This window comes from Anomaloglossus baeobatrachus, chromosome 3, assembly GCF_048569485.1.
Source record: "Anomaloglossus baeobatrachus isolate aAnoBae1 chromosome 3, aAnoBae1.hap1, whole genome shotgun sequence".
Taxonomy (NCBI): Eukaryota; Metazoa; Chordata; class Amphibia; order Anura; family Aromobatidae; genus Anomaloglossus; species Anomaloglossus baeobatrachus.
This window is the reverse complement of record NC_134355.1, coordinates 1,258,396-1,278,297: the sequence shown is the minus strand read 5'-3', so window position 1 is coordinate 1,278,297 and position 19,902 is coordinate 1,258,396. Positions and strand designations below refer to the sequence as shown.

The window sequence follows — 19,902 nt, the reverse complement described above, 5'->3', positions numbered from 1 at the left end:
AAGGGCATTTAAAATCTTAAAGGCTGAGAATACAGAAATAGCATTTCAGAAGTATAAAGATATCAATAGGAAATGTAAAAAAGAAATCAAACAAGCAAAATTAGCTACTGAAGCAAAAATCGCCAATGACATTAAAATAAATCCCAAAATCTTTTATAAATACATTAATGCCAAAAGGAAAACAAAGGATAGTATCGGCCCCTTAAAATATAATAACAAGTTAGTTATAGAGGACAAACAAAAGACTGAGATATTAAATAGGCATTTCTCATCTGTATTCACCAAGGAACTGACTGTACCAGGGATCATTCAACAAGTGAAAAATCAAAGTCCACCACCCGATATAATTAATTTAACACAAGATGAAGTACGCCTACGTCTGAGTAAATTAAACATTGACAAATCCCCAGGGCCAGATGGCATTCATCCACGAATATTGAGGGAATTGAGCTCCGTAATCGACAGACCGCTGTATCTCATCTTTTTAGACTCACTTGTAACAGGGTTGGTGCCTCGGGATTGGAGGATTGCTGATGTGGTACCGATATTTAAGAAAGGTAAGAGGGTAGATCCAGGCAACTACCGTCCAGTAAGCCTGACATCAGTAGTATGCAAAGTTTTTGAGGGCATTTTAAGGGATGACATGCAAAAATATATTGCAGAAAATAATATGATAACTGACAAACAGCATGGATTCATGAAAGATAAGTCGTGTCTGACCAACCTGTTGGGGTTCTATGAGGGGGTAAGTTCAAACCTGGATATTGGTAATGCAGCTGATGTGATTTATTTGGACTTTGCAAAGGCATTTGATACTGTACCACATAATAGCCTTATACTAAAGCTCCAGAAGCAAGGACTAGGGGACACAATATGCAACTGGGTAAGGAATTGGCTAAAAGATAGGAAACAAAGAGTAGTCATAAAGGGTACATTCTCTAAATGGGCTATAGTCAGCAGTGGGGTGCCGCAGGGATCTGTGCTAGGAGCAGTTGGGTGCCGCAGGGATCTGTACTTGGACCGATTCTTTTTACTCTCTTTATTAATGACCTTGTGGATGGGATTGATAGTACAGTGTCAGTCTTTGCCGATGACACCAAACTATGTAGGATATTAAAAACTGACCTGGATAGTACAATATTACAAAAAGATCTGGATAAGATGTCAGAATGGGCAGATACTTGGCAAATGAGATTTAATGTTGATAAATGTAAAGTAATGCACCTAGGACGGAGTCATCCTATAGCTGCGTATACATTAAATGGAAGTAAACTCGGGACTACAGAACAGGAGAAGGACTTGGGTATTCTCATTACAAATAAGCTGAGCAGCAGCATCAATGTCAGGCAGCAGCTGCTAAAGCAAACAAGATATTAGGGTGTATAAAAAGAGAGATTAGATCCCATGATCCCAACGTATTGTTACCCCTCTATAAATCACTTGTAAGGCCACATCTGGAATATGGGATTCAGTTTTGGGCTCCACATTTTAAAAAGGACATTCAGAAGTTAGAGTCAGTTCAAAGGCGGGCAACTAGAATATTACAAGGAATGGAGGCCGCCCGTATGACGAGGAATGGAGGCCGCCCGTATGATGAGGAATGGAGGCCGCCCGTATGATGACAGGTTGAAAAAGTTAGATATGTTTAGCTTAGAAAAAAGACGTCTCAGAGGAGATCTCATTTATATGTATAAATACATGTGTGGTAAAGCAGGAGAAAAGCAAAGTCCTGCACCACCGCAGATTACCTGCAATATCGCTTGCGGTACCGCCTGTGCCTGTGCTCGGGTGGAGAGCCTGGAGGGTCCGACAATCCAAGAGCGGGGTGCTGGTCATAAGGCAAAGTCCATTGATGAAGCGTGAGAGTAGAAAGAGACCGCACTCAATCCGCTGTGAAGGATTTCTTTATTCAAACACGTGCAGAGTGGAGGGCTGGAGACACACTGTGAGTTGGCTCCTCAAGAATGGACGACAGCTGTTTCGCCCAAATTGGGCTTCCACAGGTCCACCGAGTGGACCTGTGGAAGCCCAATTTGGGCGAAACAGCTGTCGTCCATTCTTGAATAAAGAAATCCTTCACAGCGGATTGAGTGCGGTCTCTTTCTACTCTCACGCTTCATAAATACATGTGTGGTCAATATAAAGGACTGGCACATGACTTATTTCTTCCAAAGACAGTACTAAGGACCAGAGGGCACTCACTGCGAGTGGAAGAAAAGCGATTCCGACAGCTAAATAGGAAAGGGTTCTTTACAGTTAGAGCTGTCAGACTGTGGAATGCCCTACCACAAGAGGTAGTAATGGCAGATACTATATCAGCTTTTAAAAAAGTGCTGGATGATTTCCTCAGTACACACAACATTGTTGGTTATAAATGACTTAGTGACTAAATGTAGAACTGGTGGAGGAAGGTTGAACTAGATGGACCTAGGTCTTTTTTCAACCTAAGTAACTATGTAACTATGTAAGGCTGGCAAGGGGTACAAAACCCTTTCCAAGGAGTTGGGCCTACCTGTCTCCACTGTTGGGAGCATCATCCGGAAGTGGAAGGCTTATGGAACTACTACTAGCCTTCCACGGCCTGGACAGCCTTTGAAAGTTTCCACCCGTGCCGAGGCCAGGCTTGTCCGAAGAGTCAAGGCTAAGCCAAGGACAACAAGGAAGGAGCTCCGGGAAGATCTCATGGCAGTGGGGACATTGGTTTCAGTCAATACCATAAGTAACGTACTCCACCGCAATGGTCTCCGTTCCAGACGAGCCTGTAAGGTACCTTTACTTTCAAAGCGTCATGTCAAGGCTCGTCTACAGTTTGCTCATGATCACTTGGAGGACTCTGAGACAGACTGGTTCAAGGTTCTCTGGTCTGATGAGACCAAGATCGAGATCTTTGGTGCCAACCACACACGTGACGTTTGGAGACTGGATGGCACTGCATATGACCCCAAGAATACCATCCCTACAGTCAAGCATGGTGGTGGCAGCATCATGCTGTGGGGCTGTTTCTCAGCCAAGGGGCCTGGCCATCTGGTCCGCATCCATGGGAAGATGGATAGCACGGCCTACCTGGAGATTTTGGCCAAGAACCTCCGCTCCTCCATCAAGGATCTTAAGATGGGTCGTCATTTCATGTTCCAACAAGACAACGACCCAAAGCACACAGCCAAGAAAACCAAGGCCTGGTTCAAGAGGGAAAAAATCAAGGTGTTGCAGTGGCCTAGTCAGTCTCCTGACCTTAACCCAATTGAAAACTTGTGGAAGGAGCTCAAGATTAAAGTCCACATGAGACACCCAAAGAACCTAGATAACTTGGAGAAGATCTGCATGGAGGAGTGGGCCAAGATAACTCCAGAGACCTGTGCCGGCCTGATCAGGTCTTATAAAAGACGATTATTAGCTGTAATTGCAAACAAGGGTTATTCCACAAAATATTAAACCTAGGGGTTGAATAATAATTGACCCACACTTTTATGTTGAAAATTTATTAAAATTTAACTGAGCAACATAACTTGTTGGTTTGTAAGATTTTTGCATCTGTTAATGAATCCTGCTCTTGTTTGAAGTTTGCAGACTCTAACTTATTTGCATCTTATCAAGCCTGCTAAATCTGCGGGGGGTTGAATACTACTTGTAGGCACTGTACATATATCGCAGAATAAGCTCTTTTCATAGTTTACCCAATAGGAGACGTGTTACGTATTATTGGCTCCTAGCCAACTGATTTCTTTAAATGTATGGAAACCAGTCATATTTTCTATGCAGATCAGTGTACATTTGTCTGGTCTGTATGGAAGAATAGTGTGCATGCTACTAACAAATGACTCATGATTTGGATGCAGACGGGGTTAAGGTAGATGCATAGTTAGATTGCATCACTGTAAATGCATGGCTCCCTTAACAAATGGCGCCAGAACATACCTTAGGACGGAACTTCTGGATGACAGACGGACATGCTGACACCTTGATTCGAAAAGGCAACTACACGAGAGGGGAGAATGCGCAGCTCCAGAGGTGAGAAAATTTCTCCTATCTCATCTCGCAGACCTCATGCGTGTACTTGCAATTTCGAAAGAAGGGGTTGGGCTGTCCCAATCTAGACCTAATGAACGCAATCTCGAATGAGATAAACATCCTAAGTGAACCCACTGAGGTCATTTTTATCTTAATCCGTCTGCATTATGTTAAATGTAATGTGTTTTGTTTTTGTCTGTCCTGTGGAAAAAGCAGAAGTTCCAAGTTTCGGTTTTATTGAGTTCAGAGAACAATAGAGAAGGGGTTTATGCCGCACTGTTCATTAGGAAGGAGGACAGAGAGATGATCAATGTTCCTTTATTGTAGCTTGTGTATACGCGTTTCAGGATCTCTGCTCCCTTCATCGGGACATACAGCACAAAAACAACATATCTCTATCCAGATATGTTGTTTTTGTGCTGTATGTCCTGATGAAGGCAACAGAGCTCCTGAAACGCGTAGACACAAGCTACAATAAAGGAACATTAATCATCTCTCTGTCTTCCTTCCTGATGAACAGCATGGCATAAACTCCTCTATTGTTCTCTGATATCAACCACGGGGGCTGCAGCAGATTTCATCCCAACAACATAAACTTTCATAGGAGTTGTGACTGTCATTCCTTTTATTTTCCCTGGATATATACCGGGTAAGACCCTATTGCGCTTTTTCTCTCCACAGTTTTACCTCGGTTTTCTTGAGCTAGGGTTAGAGGAAAATGAGGAAGTTGTGATATACGGTGACTTCTGGTATGATCCAGGTTATATGATTATATGTGTAAGTGTGTAATGCAGGCGAGTTCAGACACCTGCATGTGACATCTAGTGTCTTCATTCTTATGTCAATCAATGTGTTGGTTCATTATTCTGACTGTCTGGAAGACGGAAAAGAATATAGCAGACCTGCTGGTGGAAATGAGGAAGTGAGCCTCTAGCAGCTGTGTGAAAAAGAGGAACTTGTAGTTTGTAGAGTATAACTGTTCGTGTGGCAGTAAACAGACTGTAATATACACCTGTGTGTGACATGTCATCAATAATCGATAAGATCTGGAATCCTGGTCTTCCCCGGTGAGAAGATTTGAAAGGGGGGTTTTCGAGGTCCAGGTACAGCGTTATGGTAGGAGGCCTGACGGTAACCTGGTACGTTTTTGCTGAGTACCGAGCTGATAGTAATGAGCCCTGGCTGTAACTCAGTGGAATGTAAAGTGCTCTGTTCTTCACAATCCTAGGTAGGAAATAGACGGCATTGCATTAAGGAGAATCCTAAATCTTGACCTTAATCAACGTTATTGAGCTTTGGATGGACCGTCCTCATGAGGTGTATGTAGTGTGAACAGATTTTGCTAGTACTCGAGGTATCAACAACAGCTGGCGTATAGTGAGGGTGAGTGTAATGTCTTATCACCCACGTGACACTGGTTTGGCATGTGCTCTGGTTCTTCCTGGAAGCGGTAGAGGAACCTGTTATTTGTTGTGCTCTGAGATACAATCTAGACGTTTGTATGTATAATGTATGCAGTTTCTGGTGTAGAACACCGGAGAAATGTTGAAATTGAAAAAAGACAAGTGTTCGTTTTCTATTTGAAAATCTGTGAATGAGGTCAAATTAGACCAGCAAGTTGAAGATGAAGGAATCTGTAAGTGACAGAAGGTGAGACGCATGTTGATAAAGAAAATGGAGAATTCTCCCAAGAGGGGAGATTAGATGAGAATTGATTGAAGGTACAGGATGTGATATGGAATGTCAACGAAAGTGAAAGCATTGATATGGATTGAAGACATGTAATTCTGAATCTAGTAACTACACTATGTGTATTTTACCTGTCTGTGAAAATGGCTTCTCCAGGCCCATTATTAGAATCAACGCCCTCCACCCTATAAGCTATCCCATAGGTTGGACTTGTGTACTGTCTGTGGAGCACTGTGTCCACGTGCCATTTTTGGCCAACACCTACTTCCTCTTTTAGCGGCCATTTTATCCCAGTCACTACATAGTTCCTCTTTTGACGCTATTTTAGTCTAGCCGACACCCATTTCCCTATTTTTGTTTTCAGCCGCCATCTTAGGACCCAAAGCCACTGCTCTGTTTATTGCTGATGCAGCAAGACAAAACAATCACTGATCTCGGGGAGACCAGCCAGGTAAAACACTGCCGGCAGCCAACAAAGGCTCTCAACACAGTGAAATTCTAGGTGCATTGCCCCCTGGGAAGTATGCAAATCAAAAAAGGTCCTTGGAGTCTTTGTTAGGAGTCTTTTTCTTGTTGGTCTACTAGGCATTGCTCCCACCTAGCCAGAATTCTACTCCACACTGATGAGGGGCAATACCCCGAAACAGCTGTCTGTGGATGGATACCTGGCCTTGGTATTTCCCTTGACATATCTTTAAACTCGTCAGAGTTGGATATTGACTAAAAGGGCCACTTAATATGGTGGTTATGGTGGTCTCCTAAAAGAGCCACTCCTTGGCTTGGCTCCGGAGGCATATCTGGCTATTTTCTGTTTTGAGATTCCTAACAGAGGCTCCATGGACCTTGATTGCATACTTCCCAGTGAGCAATGCACCTAGGATTTCACTGTGTTGAGCGTCTTTTCTGGCTGCCGGCAGTGTTTTCTCTGGCTCGTCTCCCCGAGATCAGTGCTTGTTTTGTCTTACTAATAAATCTCTGCAATCCTGGCGCCTGGTGGATATGGGGCCAGAGCTTCATGTTGGGACGTTGTGGACTTCCCCTCTGGAGATCCTGACACTGAGATAGGGCAGCGACATTTTCATGCCTCGATCACACACATGTAAGTGCACAAGGTCATGCAGGAGACGCACCTGGGCACACAGCTGGGCGAACATCTGTCCACTTCCCACGTAGCAAACAAGTTCATGGGCACAGGTACTGGGCCAGGTCCCTCCGGCCGCACTGCTGCTGCTCCGCCGAAGCTGGGTCCGGAGTCTAACCCTCGGCCCAGACACACAGACGTATTCCCGCCATTGGCAGATAGGCCAACAGCACTGCTGAGGAGAAGGCCTCCACCCTTGTCCGCCATCATCTGATCTGAGGGTATAGACAACCTAGAAAAACAACAAGACGAGAATTACACTTCCAGAAATCCTTGTAATGGGTCAAAACATTCATTCACAAAATGGAGTAACACACGGCAGACAATGAAGCTAGAGATCCAGTTATATTGCTGCACAGTTCTCATAGGTACCGGTCCATGCAAAGATGGAGAACGAGCTCATAAATGAGAGCGAGATTTCTTACAGTAAAAGTGATTACATGCACAAGTCCAAAACAAGGCAGAACCTACAGCGCTGTGCAGAAGTCACGTGCGGAATAAATGCTGCAGTGTAAGAAGCTTCAGACATAAAACAGTTAATAGTTTATTACTGTTATCAACACAATACAGAGTGACTGAAGAGAAACGTAAATCCCCTCAGTCTCTGGTGACCGCCCGTCGCCTCTGTCCTCAGTATTCGGTGACCGCCCGTCTCCTCCATCCTCAGTATTCGGCCCGTCTCCTACGTACTCAGTATTCAGTAACCCCTCCATCCTCAATATCTGGTGACTGCCCATCTCCTCTGTCCTCAGTATTTGGTGATCGCTCGTCTCCTCCATCCTCAGTATTCAGCTCGTCTCCTCTGTCCTCAGTATTCAGCAACCCCTCCATCCTCAGTATTCGGTGACCGCCCGTCTCCTCCATCCTCAGTATTCGGCCCGTCTCCTACGTACTCAGTATTCAGTAACCCCTCCATCCTCAATATCTGGTGACTGCCCATCTCCTCTGTCCTCAGTATTTGGTGATTGCTTGTCTCCTCTATCCTCAGTATTCGGCCCGTCTCCTACGTACTCAGTATTCAGTAACCCCTCCGTCCTCAATATCTGGTGACTGCCCATCTCCTCTGTCCTCAGTATTTGGTGATCGCTCATCTCCTCCATCCTCAGTATTCAGCTCGTCTCCTCTGTCCTCAGTATTCAGCAACCCCCCCATCCTCGGTATTCAGCTTGTCTCCTCCGTCCTCAGTATTCAGTAACCCCTCCGTCCTCAATATCTTTTGACCGCCCATCTGCTCTATAATTGGTGACAGCCTGTCTCTTTCATCCTTCATAAATTGGTTTCCACCCATCTCCTCTGTCCTCAGTATTCGGTGACCGCCCGTCTCCTCCATCCTCAGTATTCGGCCCGTATCCTCTGTCCTCAGTATTCAGCAACCCCTCCATCCTCAGTATTTGGCCCGTTTCCTCCGTCTTCAGTATTCAGTAACCCCTCCGTCCTCAATATCTGGTGACCGCCCATCTGCTCTATAATTGGTGACAGCCTGTCTCTTTCATCCTTCATAAATTGGTTTCCACCCATCTCCTCTGTCCTCAGTATTCGGTGACCGCCCGTCTCCTCCATCCTCAGTATTCGGCCCGTATCCTCTGTCCTCAGTATTCAGCAACCCCTCCATCCTCAGTATTTGGCCCGTCTCCTCCGTCTTCAGTATTCAGTAACCCCTCCGTCCTCAGTATTCGGCCCGTCTCCTCCGTCCTCAGTATTCAGTAACCCCTCCGTCCTCAATATCTTTTGACCGCCCATCTGCTCTATAATTGGTGACAGCCTGTCTCTTTCATCCTTCATAAATTGGTTTCCACCCATCTCCTCTGTCCTCAGTATCCAGTGACCGTCCATCTTCTGTAATTGGTGACCGACCATCGCCTCAGTCCTCAGTATTCACTGACTGCCCATCTCCTTCGTCCTCAGTATACGGTGACGACTCAGTAATCTATAATTGGTGTCCACCCATCTCCTCCATCCTCAGTATCCAGTGACTGCCCGTTGTCCTCATCACTTCTTCTCATCACTTGTAAACAGGTTATAGAGGAGCTTGGTGGGAGATTGTTACAAACACTTTGGAGAACTGAGCCCAGGTTTTCTGTATCTGAGGCTGGTGCAGATCCTTCATGATCCCAGAGAGATGTAAAAATGAGATCAGGGCTCTGAGGGTCCGGATTATCACCTGCAGGACTCTTTATTCTTCTTTACGTTGAAGATCGGTGGGGGTCCTGACACCTTTCTGTCATAGCTGGTGGAAGTGCAGTAATGTGGGAATGGATTTGTTGGTGCGCCGGTCCTCCGATACCGGTGGACATTGTATGATCAGTGGTGTTGCGTCTCATACTGTTCCCTCTTTATCGTCCCAGAATTGTCTGTTTCTATTCTCTTTACGTGCCGGACGTTCACTTTGCTCCTCGCTTCTTCTTTGATTCCCTGACTTCTTTTTCCCCCTGTTCACACCTGGAAGTTTTCACTCATAATCTAAGAGGTAGAAGTTTGGCCATCAATATGTTTGTGCAGCTTTTCTTGTAAGGAAACGTCTCTAGGTGAGAGCGGTTTGTACTTGCTCTTTTCTTCCTGTTGCTCCCCAGTATGATTAATCTGCCATTTGGTTCCACATCTTCAGCGCCAATTTCTATGGTCTTTAGCAAGGGGGAGTGTCTCACAGATTATCTGGGGACATGTCTTTAGGAAGATCTTCATCGTCATCCTGTGAGCCACACCCCTTTGTTAAAAAAAACCTATAAGAATAGCATTAAATTAAAAGGCTCATATCTCTGGAACTGGAAAATGTTTTAAAAAAAGCAGAATTGGGAGAAGCAGAAATACCTGTAGTGTCCCCTTCTGAGCTGGTGCTGGCTCCTCTGTGACAGCTTTACACGCTGCGATATCGTGACAGATATCGCCAGCGTGCGTACCCGCCCCCATTGGTTGTGCAACCCGTGTCGCACAACATCGCCCGGACCCGTCACACTACTTACCTGTCCTGCGACGTCGCTGTGACCGGTGAAACGCCTCCTTTCTAAGGGGGCGGTTCGTTCAGCGTCACAGCAGCGTCACTGAACCGCTGCCCAATAGAAGCGGAGGGGCGGAGATGAGCGGGACGAACATCCCGCCCACCTCCTTCCTTCCTCATTGCTGGCGTGTGGCAGGTAAGGAGAGGTTCCTCGCTCCTGCGGTGTCACACGGAGCGATGTGTGCTGCCGCAGGAACGAGGAACAACTTCGTTACTGCTGCAGTAAAAATATTTGAGAATGGTCCCCATGTCACCGATGAGCGATTTTGCACGTTTTTGCGACGATGCAAAATCGCTTATAGGTGTCACACGCAACGGCATCGCTACAGCGGCCGGATGTGCGTCACAAATTCCGTGACCCCAAAGAGATCGCAATAGCGATGTCGTAGCGTGCAAAGCCCGCTTAAGGACACGGCAGCAGATGTCCACCTCCAGATCCTCTGCCTCCCTGCTTCCCCCAGACTCTGTGCCCAGCCCTCATATGACCTGCAGATGGCTCCTAAGCAATGAGTCCTTCCTCAGGATAAACCATCCGGCACCGTCTTACCCCCTCCTCTCTGTACTGCGGGCGTCTGCTCCTCACTTTGCACACTACGACATTGCAGGTGCGATGTCGGTGGGGTCATGTCGAAAGTGACACACTTCCTGCATCGCTCTCGACATCGTAGTGTGTAAATCCTAGATGATACGATTAACGAGCACAAAAGCGTCGTAATTGTATCATCGGTGCAGCGTCGGCGAATTCCGTAATTATGCTGACGAGACGGTCCGATGTTGTTCCTCGCTCCTGCGGCAGCGCACATCGCTGTGTGTGAAGTCGCAGGAGCGAGGAACATCTCCTACCTGCGTCACCGCGGCTCCCGTCGCCTATGCGGAAGGAAGGAGGTGGGTGAGATGTTTACATCCCGCTCATTTCCGCCCCTCCGCTCCTATTGGCCGCCTGCCGTGTGACGTCACAATGACGCCGCACGACCCGCCCCCTTAATAAGAAGGCGGTTCGCCGGCCAGGGCGACGTCGCAGGGCAGGTGAGTGCATGTGAAGCTGCCGTAGCGATAAGATTCGGTGTCTTATGAGGTGTATTATATAGGGGGGTACACATGCTCTCGGTGTATTATGGGGGGGGTACACATGCTTTCGGTGTATTATATAGGGGGGTACACATACTTTCGGTGTATTATGGAGGGGGGTACACATGCTCTCGGTGTATTATATAGGGGGGTACACATGCTCTCGGTGTATTATATAGGAAGGTACACATGCTCTCTGTGTATTATATAGGGGAGTACACATACTCTCGGTGTATTATGGAGGGGGATACACATGCTCTTGGTGTATTATGAGGATGGGTACAGATGCTCTCGGTGTATTATGAGGATGGGTACACATGCTCTCGGTGTATTATGGAGGGGGATACACATGCTCTTGGTGTCTTATGAGGATGGGTACAGATGCTCTCGGTGTATTATGGAGGGGGATACACATGCTCTTGGTGTATTATGAGGATGGGTACAGATGATCTCGGTGTATTATGAGGATGGGTACAGATGCTCTTGGTGTATTATGAGGATGGGTACAGATGCTCTCGGTGTATTATGAGGATGGGTACACATGCTCTCGGTGTATTATGGAGGGGGATACACATGCTCTTGGTGTCTTACGAGGATGGGTACAGATGCTCTCGGTGTATTATGAGGATGGGTACACATGCTCTCGGTGTATTATGGAGGGGGATACACATGCTCTTGGTGTCTTATGAGGATGGGTACACATGCTCTTGGTGTATTATGAGGATGGGTACAGATGCTCTCGGTGTATTATGAGGATGGGTACACATGCTCTCGGTGTATTATGGAGGGGGATACACATGCTCTTGGTGTCTTATGAGGATGGGTACAGATGCTCTCGGTGTATTATGGAGGGGGATACACATGCTCTTGGTGTATTATGAGGATGGGTACAGATGATCTCGGTGTATTATGAGGATGGGTACAGATGCTCTTGGTGTATTATGAGGATGGGTACAGATGCTCTCGGTGTATTAGGAGGATGGGTACAGATGTTCTCGGTGTCTTATGAGGATGGGTACAGATGCTCTCGGTGTATTAGGAGGATGGGTACAGATGTTCTCGGTGTATTATGAGGATGGCTACAGATGCTCTCGGTGTATTATGAGGATGGGTACAGATGTTCTCGGTGTATTATGAGGATGGGTACAGATGTTCTCGGTGTCTTATGAGCATGAGTACAGATGTTCTCGGTGTATTATGAGGATGGGTACAGATGTTCTCGGTGTCTTATGAGGATGGTTACAGGTGTTCTCGGTGTCATATGAGGATGGGTACAGATGTTCTCGGTGTATTATGAGGATGGGTACAGATGTTCTCGGGGTATTATGAGGAAGGTAGAGATGTTCTCGGTGTATTATGAGGATGGGTACAGATGTTCTCGGTGTATTATGAGGATGGGTACAGATGTTCTCGGTGTCTTATGAGCATGAGTACAGATGTTCTCGGTGTATTATGAGGATGGGTACAGATGTTCTCGGTGTCTTATGAGGAAGGTACAGATGCTCTCGGTGTCATATGAGGATGGGTACAGATGTTCTCGGTGTATTATGAGGATGGGTACAGATGTTCTCGGTGTATTATGAGGATGGGTACAGATGCTCTTGGTGTATTATGAGGATGGGTACAGATGATCTCGGTGTATTATGAGGATGGGTACAGATGTTCTCGGTTTATTATGAGGATGGGTACAGATGTTCTCGGTGTATTATGAGGATGGGTACAGATGCTCTTGGTGTATTATGAGGATGGGTACAGATGCTCTCGGGGTATTATGAGGATGGGTACAGATGTTCTCGGTGTGTTATGAGGATGGGTACAGATGTTCTCGGTGTATTATGAGGATGGGTACAGATGCTCTCGGGGTATTATGAGGATGGGTACAGATGTTCTCGGTGTATTATGAGGATGGGTACAGATGCTCTTGGTGTATTATGAGGATGGGTACAGATGCTCTCGGGGTATTATGAGGATGGGTACAGATGTTCTCGGTGTGTTATGAGGATGGGTACAGATGTTCTCGGTGTATTATGATTAGCTGATCGCTCCCAGTAGCCGGCCGCCGGGTGATCAGCTGATCGCTCCCAGTAGCCGGCCGCCGGGTGATCAGCTGATCGCTCCCAGTAGCCGGCCGCCGGGTGATCAGCTGATTGCTCCCAGTAGCCGGCCGCCTGGGTGACCAGCTGATCGCTCCCTGCAGCCGGCCGCCGGGTGATCAGCTGATCGCTCCCAGTAGCCAGCCGCCGGGTGATCAGCTGATCGCTCCCTGCAGACGGCCGCCGGGTGATCAGCTGATCGCTCCCAGTAGCCAGCCGCCGGGTGATCAGCTGATCGCTCCCTGCAGCCGGCCGCCGGGTGATCAGCTGATCGCTCCCAGTAGCCGGCCGCCGGGTGATCAGCTGATCGCTCCCAATAGCCAGCCGCCGGATGACCAGCTGATCGCTCCCTGCAGCCGGCCGCCAGGTGATCAGCTAATCGCTCCCTGCAGCCGGCCGCCGGGTGATCAGCTGAGCGCTCCCAGTAGCCGGCCGCCGGGTGATCAGCTGATCACTCCCTGCAGCCGGCCGCCGGGTGATCAGCTGAGCGCTCCCAGTAGCCGGCCGCCGGGTGATCAGCTGATCGCTCCCTGCAGCCAGCCGCCGGGCGCTCAGCTGAGCGCTGTCCCTTGCCGACGGCCGGGCGCTCAGCTGAACGTTCAGGCACCGCGAGCCAAAATAAAGTTTGTGATTTAAAAAAACAAAAAAAGAGCATGCGCAGTGAAATCCAGAGGATTCCGCTGCTCAAAACAACGTTACATGCTGCGTTCCTCCCGCTGGGCGGAAGCAACGGAGCGTCGCCCAGCGGAAGCAACGCAGGTCCTTTTGGTACAATCCGTCACCCATACAAGTCTATGGGAAACAGCGGAATCCGTTAACGGATTCCACTGTTTTCCAAAAGGGCGGATTGTAACAGAAGGAAAACAACGCAAGTGTGAAAGTACCCTTAAAGGGAAGTGTATATACGTATATATAAATAAATATACAACCGTATTATATATGTGCACACATATGTGCAAACGTGTTACATGTATACACATGGACATGTGACACAATAGATAGCTGGTGAAAGTGTAGAGAATGGTGTGTAAAATAAATAAAGTGATAACAGTGTATACCATTTAATCACATATAAAAATACTCACCCTAAAAATAAAAGAAATGTAAAAATGATAGCAAAACTATCAACAGTGTATGTATGACTGAAAACCGTAATACAAAATAGGTGATCAGTAACAAATGATCAATTTTTTAAGGTAGGTGATCAATTAAAAAATTAATTAATTAATAAATTAACTGAATTGAGACATAGTGTATGTGAACACATACAGTGCCTCCAAGTAGTATTCAACCCCCTGCAGATTTAGCAGGTTTACGCATTCGGAATAACTTGGCATTGTGACATTTGGACTGTAGATCAGCCTGGAAGTGTGAAATGCAGCAAAAAAGAATGTTATTTCTTTTTTTTTTTTTTTTTTAAATTGAGAAAAGTTTATTCAGAGGGTCATTGATTATTCAACCCCTCAATCCACCAGAATTCTGTTTGGTTCCCCTAAAGTATTAAGAAGTATTTCAGGCACAAAGAACAATGAGCTTCACATGTTTGGATTAATTATCTCTTTTTCCAGCGTTTTCTGACTAATTAAGACCCTCCCCAAACTTGTGAACAGCACTCATACTTGGTCAACATGGGAAAGACAAAGGAGCATTCCAAGGCCATCAGAGACAAGATTGTGGAGGGTCACAAGGCTGGCAAGGGGTACAAAACCCTTTCCAAGGAGTTGGGCCTACCTGTCTCCACTGTTGGGAGCATCATCCGGAAGTGGAAGGCTTATGGAACTACTGTTAGCCTTCCACGGCCTGGACAGCCTTTGAAAGTTTCCACCCGTGCCGAGGCCAGGCTTATCCGAAGAGTAAAGGCTAACCCAAGGACAACAAGGAAGGAGCTCCGGGAAGATCTCATGGCACTGGGGACATTGGTTTCAGTCAATACCATAAGTAACGTACTCCACCGTAATGGTCTCCGTTCCAGACGAGCCCGTAAGGTACCTTTACTTTCAAAGCGTCATGTCAAGGCTCGTCTACAGTTTGCTCATGATCACTTGGAGGACTCTGAGACAGACTGGTTCAAGGTTCTCTGGTCTGATGAGACCAAGATCAAGATCTTTGGTGCCAACCACACACGTGACGTTTGGAGACTGGATGGCACTGCATACGACCCCAAGAATACCATCCCTACAGTCAAGCATGGTGGTGGCAGCATCATGCTGTGGGGCTGTTTCTCAGCCAAGGGGCCTGGCCATCTGGTCTGCATCCATGGGAAGATGGATAGCACGGCCTACCTGGAGATTTTGGCCAAGAACCTCCGCTCCTCCATCAAGGATCTTAAGATGGGTCGTCATTTCATCTTCCAACAAGACAACGACCCAAAGCACACAGCCAAGAAAACCAAGGCCTGGTTCAAGAGGGAAAAAATCAAGGTGTTGCAGTGGCCTAGTCAGTCTCCTGACCTTAACCCAATTGAAAACTTGTGGAAGGAGCTCAAGATTAAAGTCCACATGAGACACCCAAAGAACCTAGATAACTTGGAGAAGATCTGCATGGAGCAGTGGGCAAGATAACTCCAGAGACCTGTGCCGGCCTGATCAGGTCTTATAAAAGACGATTATTAGCTGTAATTGCAAACAAGGGTTATTCCACAAAATATTAAACCTAGGGGTTGAATAATAATTGACCCACACTTTTATGTTGAAAATTTATTAAAATTTAACTGAGCAACATAACTTGTTGGTTTGTAAGATTTATGCATCTGTTAATAAATCCTGCTCTTGTTTGAAGTTTGCAGGCTCTAACTTATTTGCATCTTATCAAACCTGCTAAATCTGCAGGGGGTTGAATACTACTTGTAGGCACTGTACATATTATAAATCTGCAGGGGGTTGAAGACTACTTGTAGGCACTGTATAATCTGCAGGGGGTTGAATACTACTTGTAGGCACTGTATAATCTGCAGGGGGTTGAATACTACTTGTAGGCACTGTATAATCTGCAGGGGGTTGAATACTACTTGTAGGCACTGTATAATCTGCAGGGGGTTGAATACTACTTGTAGGCACTGTATAATCTGCAGGGGGTTGAATACTACTTGTAGGCACTGTACATATAGAACACCAATAGAATAATAATCAATTAACATGGTAGTGGAAGTGACAGAAAAATATATAAATATAAATATAGTGAATAAATATATCTAAATGACTTATTGAAAGAAAATGTACATATGACACTAGTGAAATTAACAACATATAGACAAATATATAAATAAATATAAAACACACATACCAAATATATGAGAAACTATGGTATTCCCATCATAAAAATAACATGACCATAAAATTATGAACAATAATATCCTCAAAAAAAAAACCAAAAACCGCATGAGACATGCAGGCTGGTAGCAATTTTCATGAAAAGAATTTTTCAAAAAAAATTTTTTTTGGTATACACATATGGTTAGAACTGTTGAGATATTTGTACATATATATATATTTTTTGATATGGTAATATGATCTTTTTAATTTAACACTTTTCCTTTGTTATTATTTTTTAATTTTTGTACTATGAACATCTATTTTCGCTTAATGAGGCATTTATTTGTACTGATATTATGGATTGCGGTATGTGCCTGTGTTACATTTATAGTTGTTTTTAATGCACTATGCACCTTTACAAGCACAACTTGCATTATGCCTGAGAAAATTATCCCTCTACACATATTGCTGCTATTATGTTTTTTGCGATTGATGTTTTCTGGGGATCAAATGGACTTTTTTCTAGCTCGGCGTCTTTCATCTGACAACGCGTCCCTAGTAACATGCATATATGGAGGAGTGGTAAATTCTTCCACCCATTGATGAGTTCCTAACAATGGAATTCTTCAGACATGGAGTGATCGGAAGTGGACATTTACATGGCAACGAGTCCTTGACTACACTCCTGGGAAGCACGCAATGATTGGATGCGGCGCATGCTTTCTCCAACCGGCAACGAGTACTGAACTACGGGCTTTATTATCCTCGCTGAGAGGACATGACGTTTGTTAACAGCTGTGCCTAATAAGAACGTATGGTGGAGGAGTCTGCTTATGGACTCCTGTGATTGGATATCAGCACTATATAACGGGACCTGTTTTTAATTGTACCTCACTCCTGGATAAAGCGTTATACAGCGCGAAACGTGCGTCGGAGAGGGTGCGGGACATCATTCACATTTATGTAAGATTTCGTAGGTATACTGATCGCTACTTACAATTGACTTAGCTGAGTCTTGTATTTTTACAACACTTTTGTGTTATATTATATATATATATTTATAGCTGCAGGAATATTGGTATATCTTCATGGTTATTATTATTGTTATGTGAAATTATGGTGTTCCCAAACATGACTTTGTGATTTACATATTTTTGACCCTTTAATGGGGTTGTTTTTTTCCTGAAGACATTGTCTATGCTTTTATATTTTATCAATTAATTAATAAAAGTTATTTTTTATTAAACGTCTTCCCCTTCCTTTGTCGGTGATTCTTATGGGGAACATGACAAAAGGACCTTATGTCCACACCATCCTCCAAATCAGCCTGGCACCCAACCCCACGACATACAAAGAAACCAACACCGGTACTATCCTTATTCGATGACGACAGCCTACACTGCCCCTGGTAGTCCCTGATGAGCGAGGCTCTTCTAGATATGTTACATGGAAACCCTAGGAAGCTGCGGTCCTGGTGAATAGCCTTCCAGACCCCGACTTACAGCCAATGCCCTTCTATAGGAAGATGTGTCTGTCGTGGGCGGAGGGGACGCGCTCACTACGCTCGGGTCCGGGGACTTCTGCTGCTGCTGCTCGGTGGCTCGAGCGGTGGGCCGGACCCGGGGACTCGAGCAGCGCTCCTCACCCGTGAGTGAAAAGGGATGGTTTGTTTGGCGAGATAGTTCGTGACGCCACCCACAGGACGTGGTGATGATGGCACCACCGCTGCTGGTGACGGGGATCCCGGGAGCAATGGTAGGGAGCAGCTAGGATGTTGTCCCCTCCGTGGGTAGGGGTTGGTGATCCCGGGGCCCGGTGGTGATATGGGGAGGCTGGATAGCTGGGGCGCAGGGTTGCAGGGGCAGCGTGGTGCCGGATGGCACTGTTGTACTCACTCAGACAGAAAGTCACAAAGTCTCTTGTAAACCAAACGGCCAGATAGACGGGTCCCGCAGCCGGCTGCAGTGTCTTTGCTCACCCCGGACAGGGTGATGGTGGCTGTCTTTCCCTGCACCTGTGTAGACTGTGTTGACTCCGATGGTTTCCCAATGGTAGTCCGCTCCCCAGCATATAGGTACCGTAGGAGTCCTTTTGCCCGCAGGCGCTGGCCCTTGGATCTCTAGCCTGTGGCGGTGGCTGTATATCCTCACGGTGTGAGCGGTTGCCTTCTAGCGGGACTTGGGTGTTAGGAAACCCCTGGGGTTCCGGTCACTCTCGGATTTGACCTTTGTTGGCGGCTCCAAACCTAGTCGGGGTCCAATGGCCCTGCCTGTGTGCTTAACTTCACTCCGCTCCCCGGTTCGGTACTGGTGGGCCACCGCCCAACCCCGGTCCTACGGTTCTGCAGAGATCCGCTAACTCCTACAGACAGCCACCACCGTCTGCTGACCTTGCTGTAAGTGCCTGGGCTCCTACTAAGGCACACGCAGACGTTTTACCCCTCTCACTTTCACCTCCAAAACTAATCTGACTCCTTTTCCCGCCTCCAGGCCTGTGAACTCCTCGGTGGGCGGGGCCAATTGCCTGGCTCCGCCCCACCTGGTGTGGACATCAGACCCTGGAGGGAGGCAACAAGGGTTTTTGGTTGACTGGTGTAACTATCCAGGGAAGGGGGTGTGTGTGGTGTTATGTCTGTGACTACCTGGCTAGTCCAGGGCGTCACATGTCAGGTCCCAAAATCTCACTCTGCCACACATGTAGATTTATATGGACTTACACAGATGAAAGCAGGAGATGCTTTCTGGCCAGCAATAGACCCAAGTGTGCAGTTGGGGTTCGGGGCTACTCCAGATTACTTGCAGACCTTTCATTTAGGGGAACAGTTCAGTGACCAACTGTGGGAGTGGGCAAAGGAACGGCTAACAAACCAGTCTGTCTCACTACAATACATGGTGCAGGAGAAGGAAGGGAGAGATGGTGGAGAAATTACCGATTGATTACCGAGTGAAGGACAAAAGACACCCTCCTCAAAGTGGCAAGAGATGTGGAGATGAATCAATCATCATCTAAGACCACCCCACGTACAAATGTGCTGCTTTCACAGTCACCCAGAGACAATCAGGAACACAAGAAGTCCAGGCTCATCTGCTATAGCTGCAGGAAGATAGGACACATAAAAAGGTCAGCCCTTCAGAATCGTAACAATCAGGATCAGTCATCACTTGATCTGCCTCAAAACTTACCGCCACCTTCTCCACAAAAGGACATTGGCAAGCCGGATCCACCACTGCCCTGCACCCTGCCACATGCCTATATGTGACGCCCTGGGCAAGCCAGTGGCCCTACTACCACACAAGTCGATGTAGAAGGGAGATCTATTCCCTTTTTGGTGGATACCGATGCAGCCAAAAGTGTGATTAGGTTTGCAGATTTACTAAACCCAGATTGTCTCACAGATGAAGTGGTCCCGTGTGTAGGAATAGATGGGACCACCCGGCACACCCTGACGATTCGCCCACTGAATCTCAGTCTACCACCTATTCATAGTATGCTCTCACAGCGTGTTGTGTTCACATGTCCAGTCAAACTATTGGGAACAGATCTACGCAGGACATTACATGCCCGTATCTCATTCAATAGTGATGGTACTCTCTCTTTAACTACCCCTCTGGACCAGGATGAGGTGTCACAAGTGTTTAGTCTCTTCTGTATATCCGA

At 46.5% G+C, this 19,902-nt stretch overlaps 1 protein-coding gene across 1 annotated transcript in view; it reads right to left on the bottom strand.

The window, feature by feature from the left end:
- The window catches only part of LOC142295829 (phosphofurin acidic cluster sorting protein 1-like), a 330,571-nt gene that overhangs the window by 259,546 nt on the left and 51,123 nt on the right, over window positions 1-19,902 (bottom strand). Inside the window, exon 2 of the mRNA XM_075338917.1 lies at window positions 6,828-7,070. Within this exon, the coding sequence (XP_075195032.1) occupies window positions 6,828-7,048 (221 nt within the window). The 5' untranslated portion in view covers window positions 7,049-7,070. The remainder of the gene's footprint in view (window positions 1-6,827; window positions 7,071-19,902) is intronic.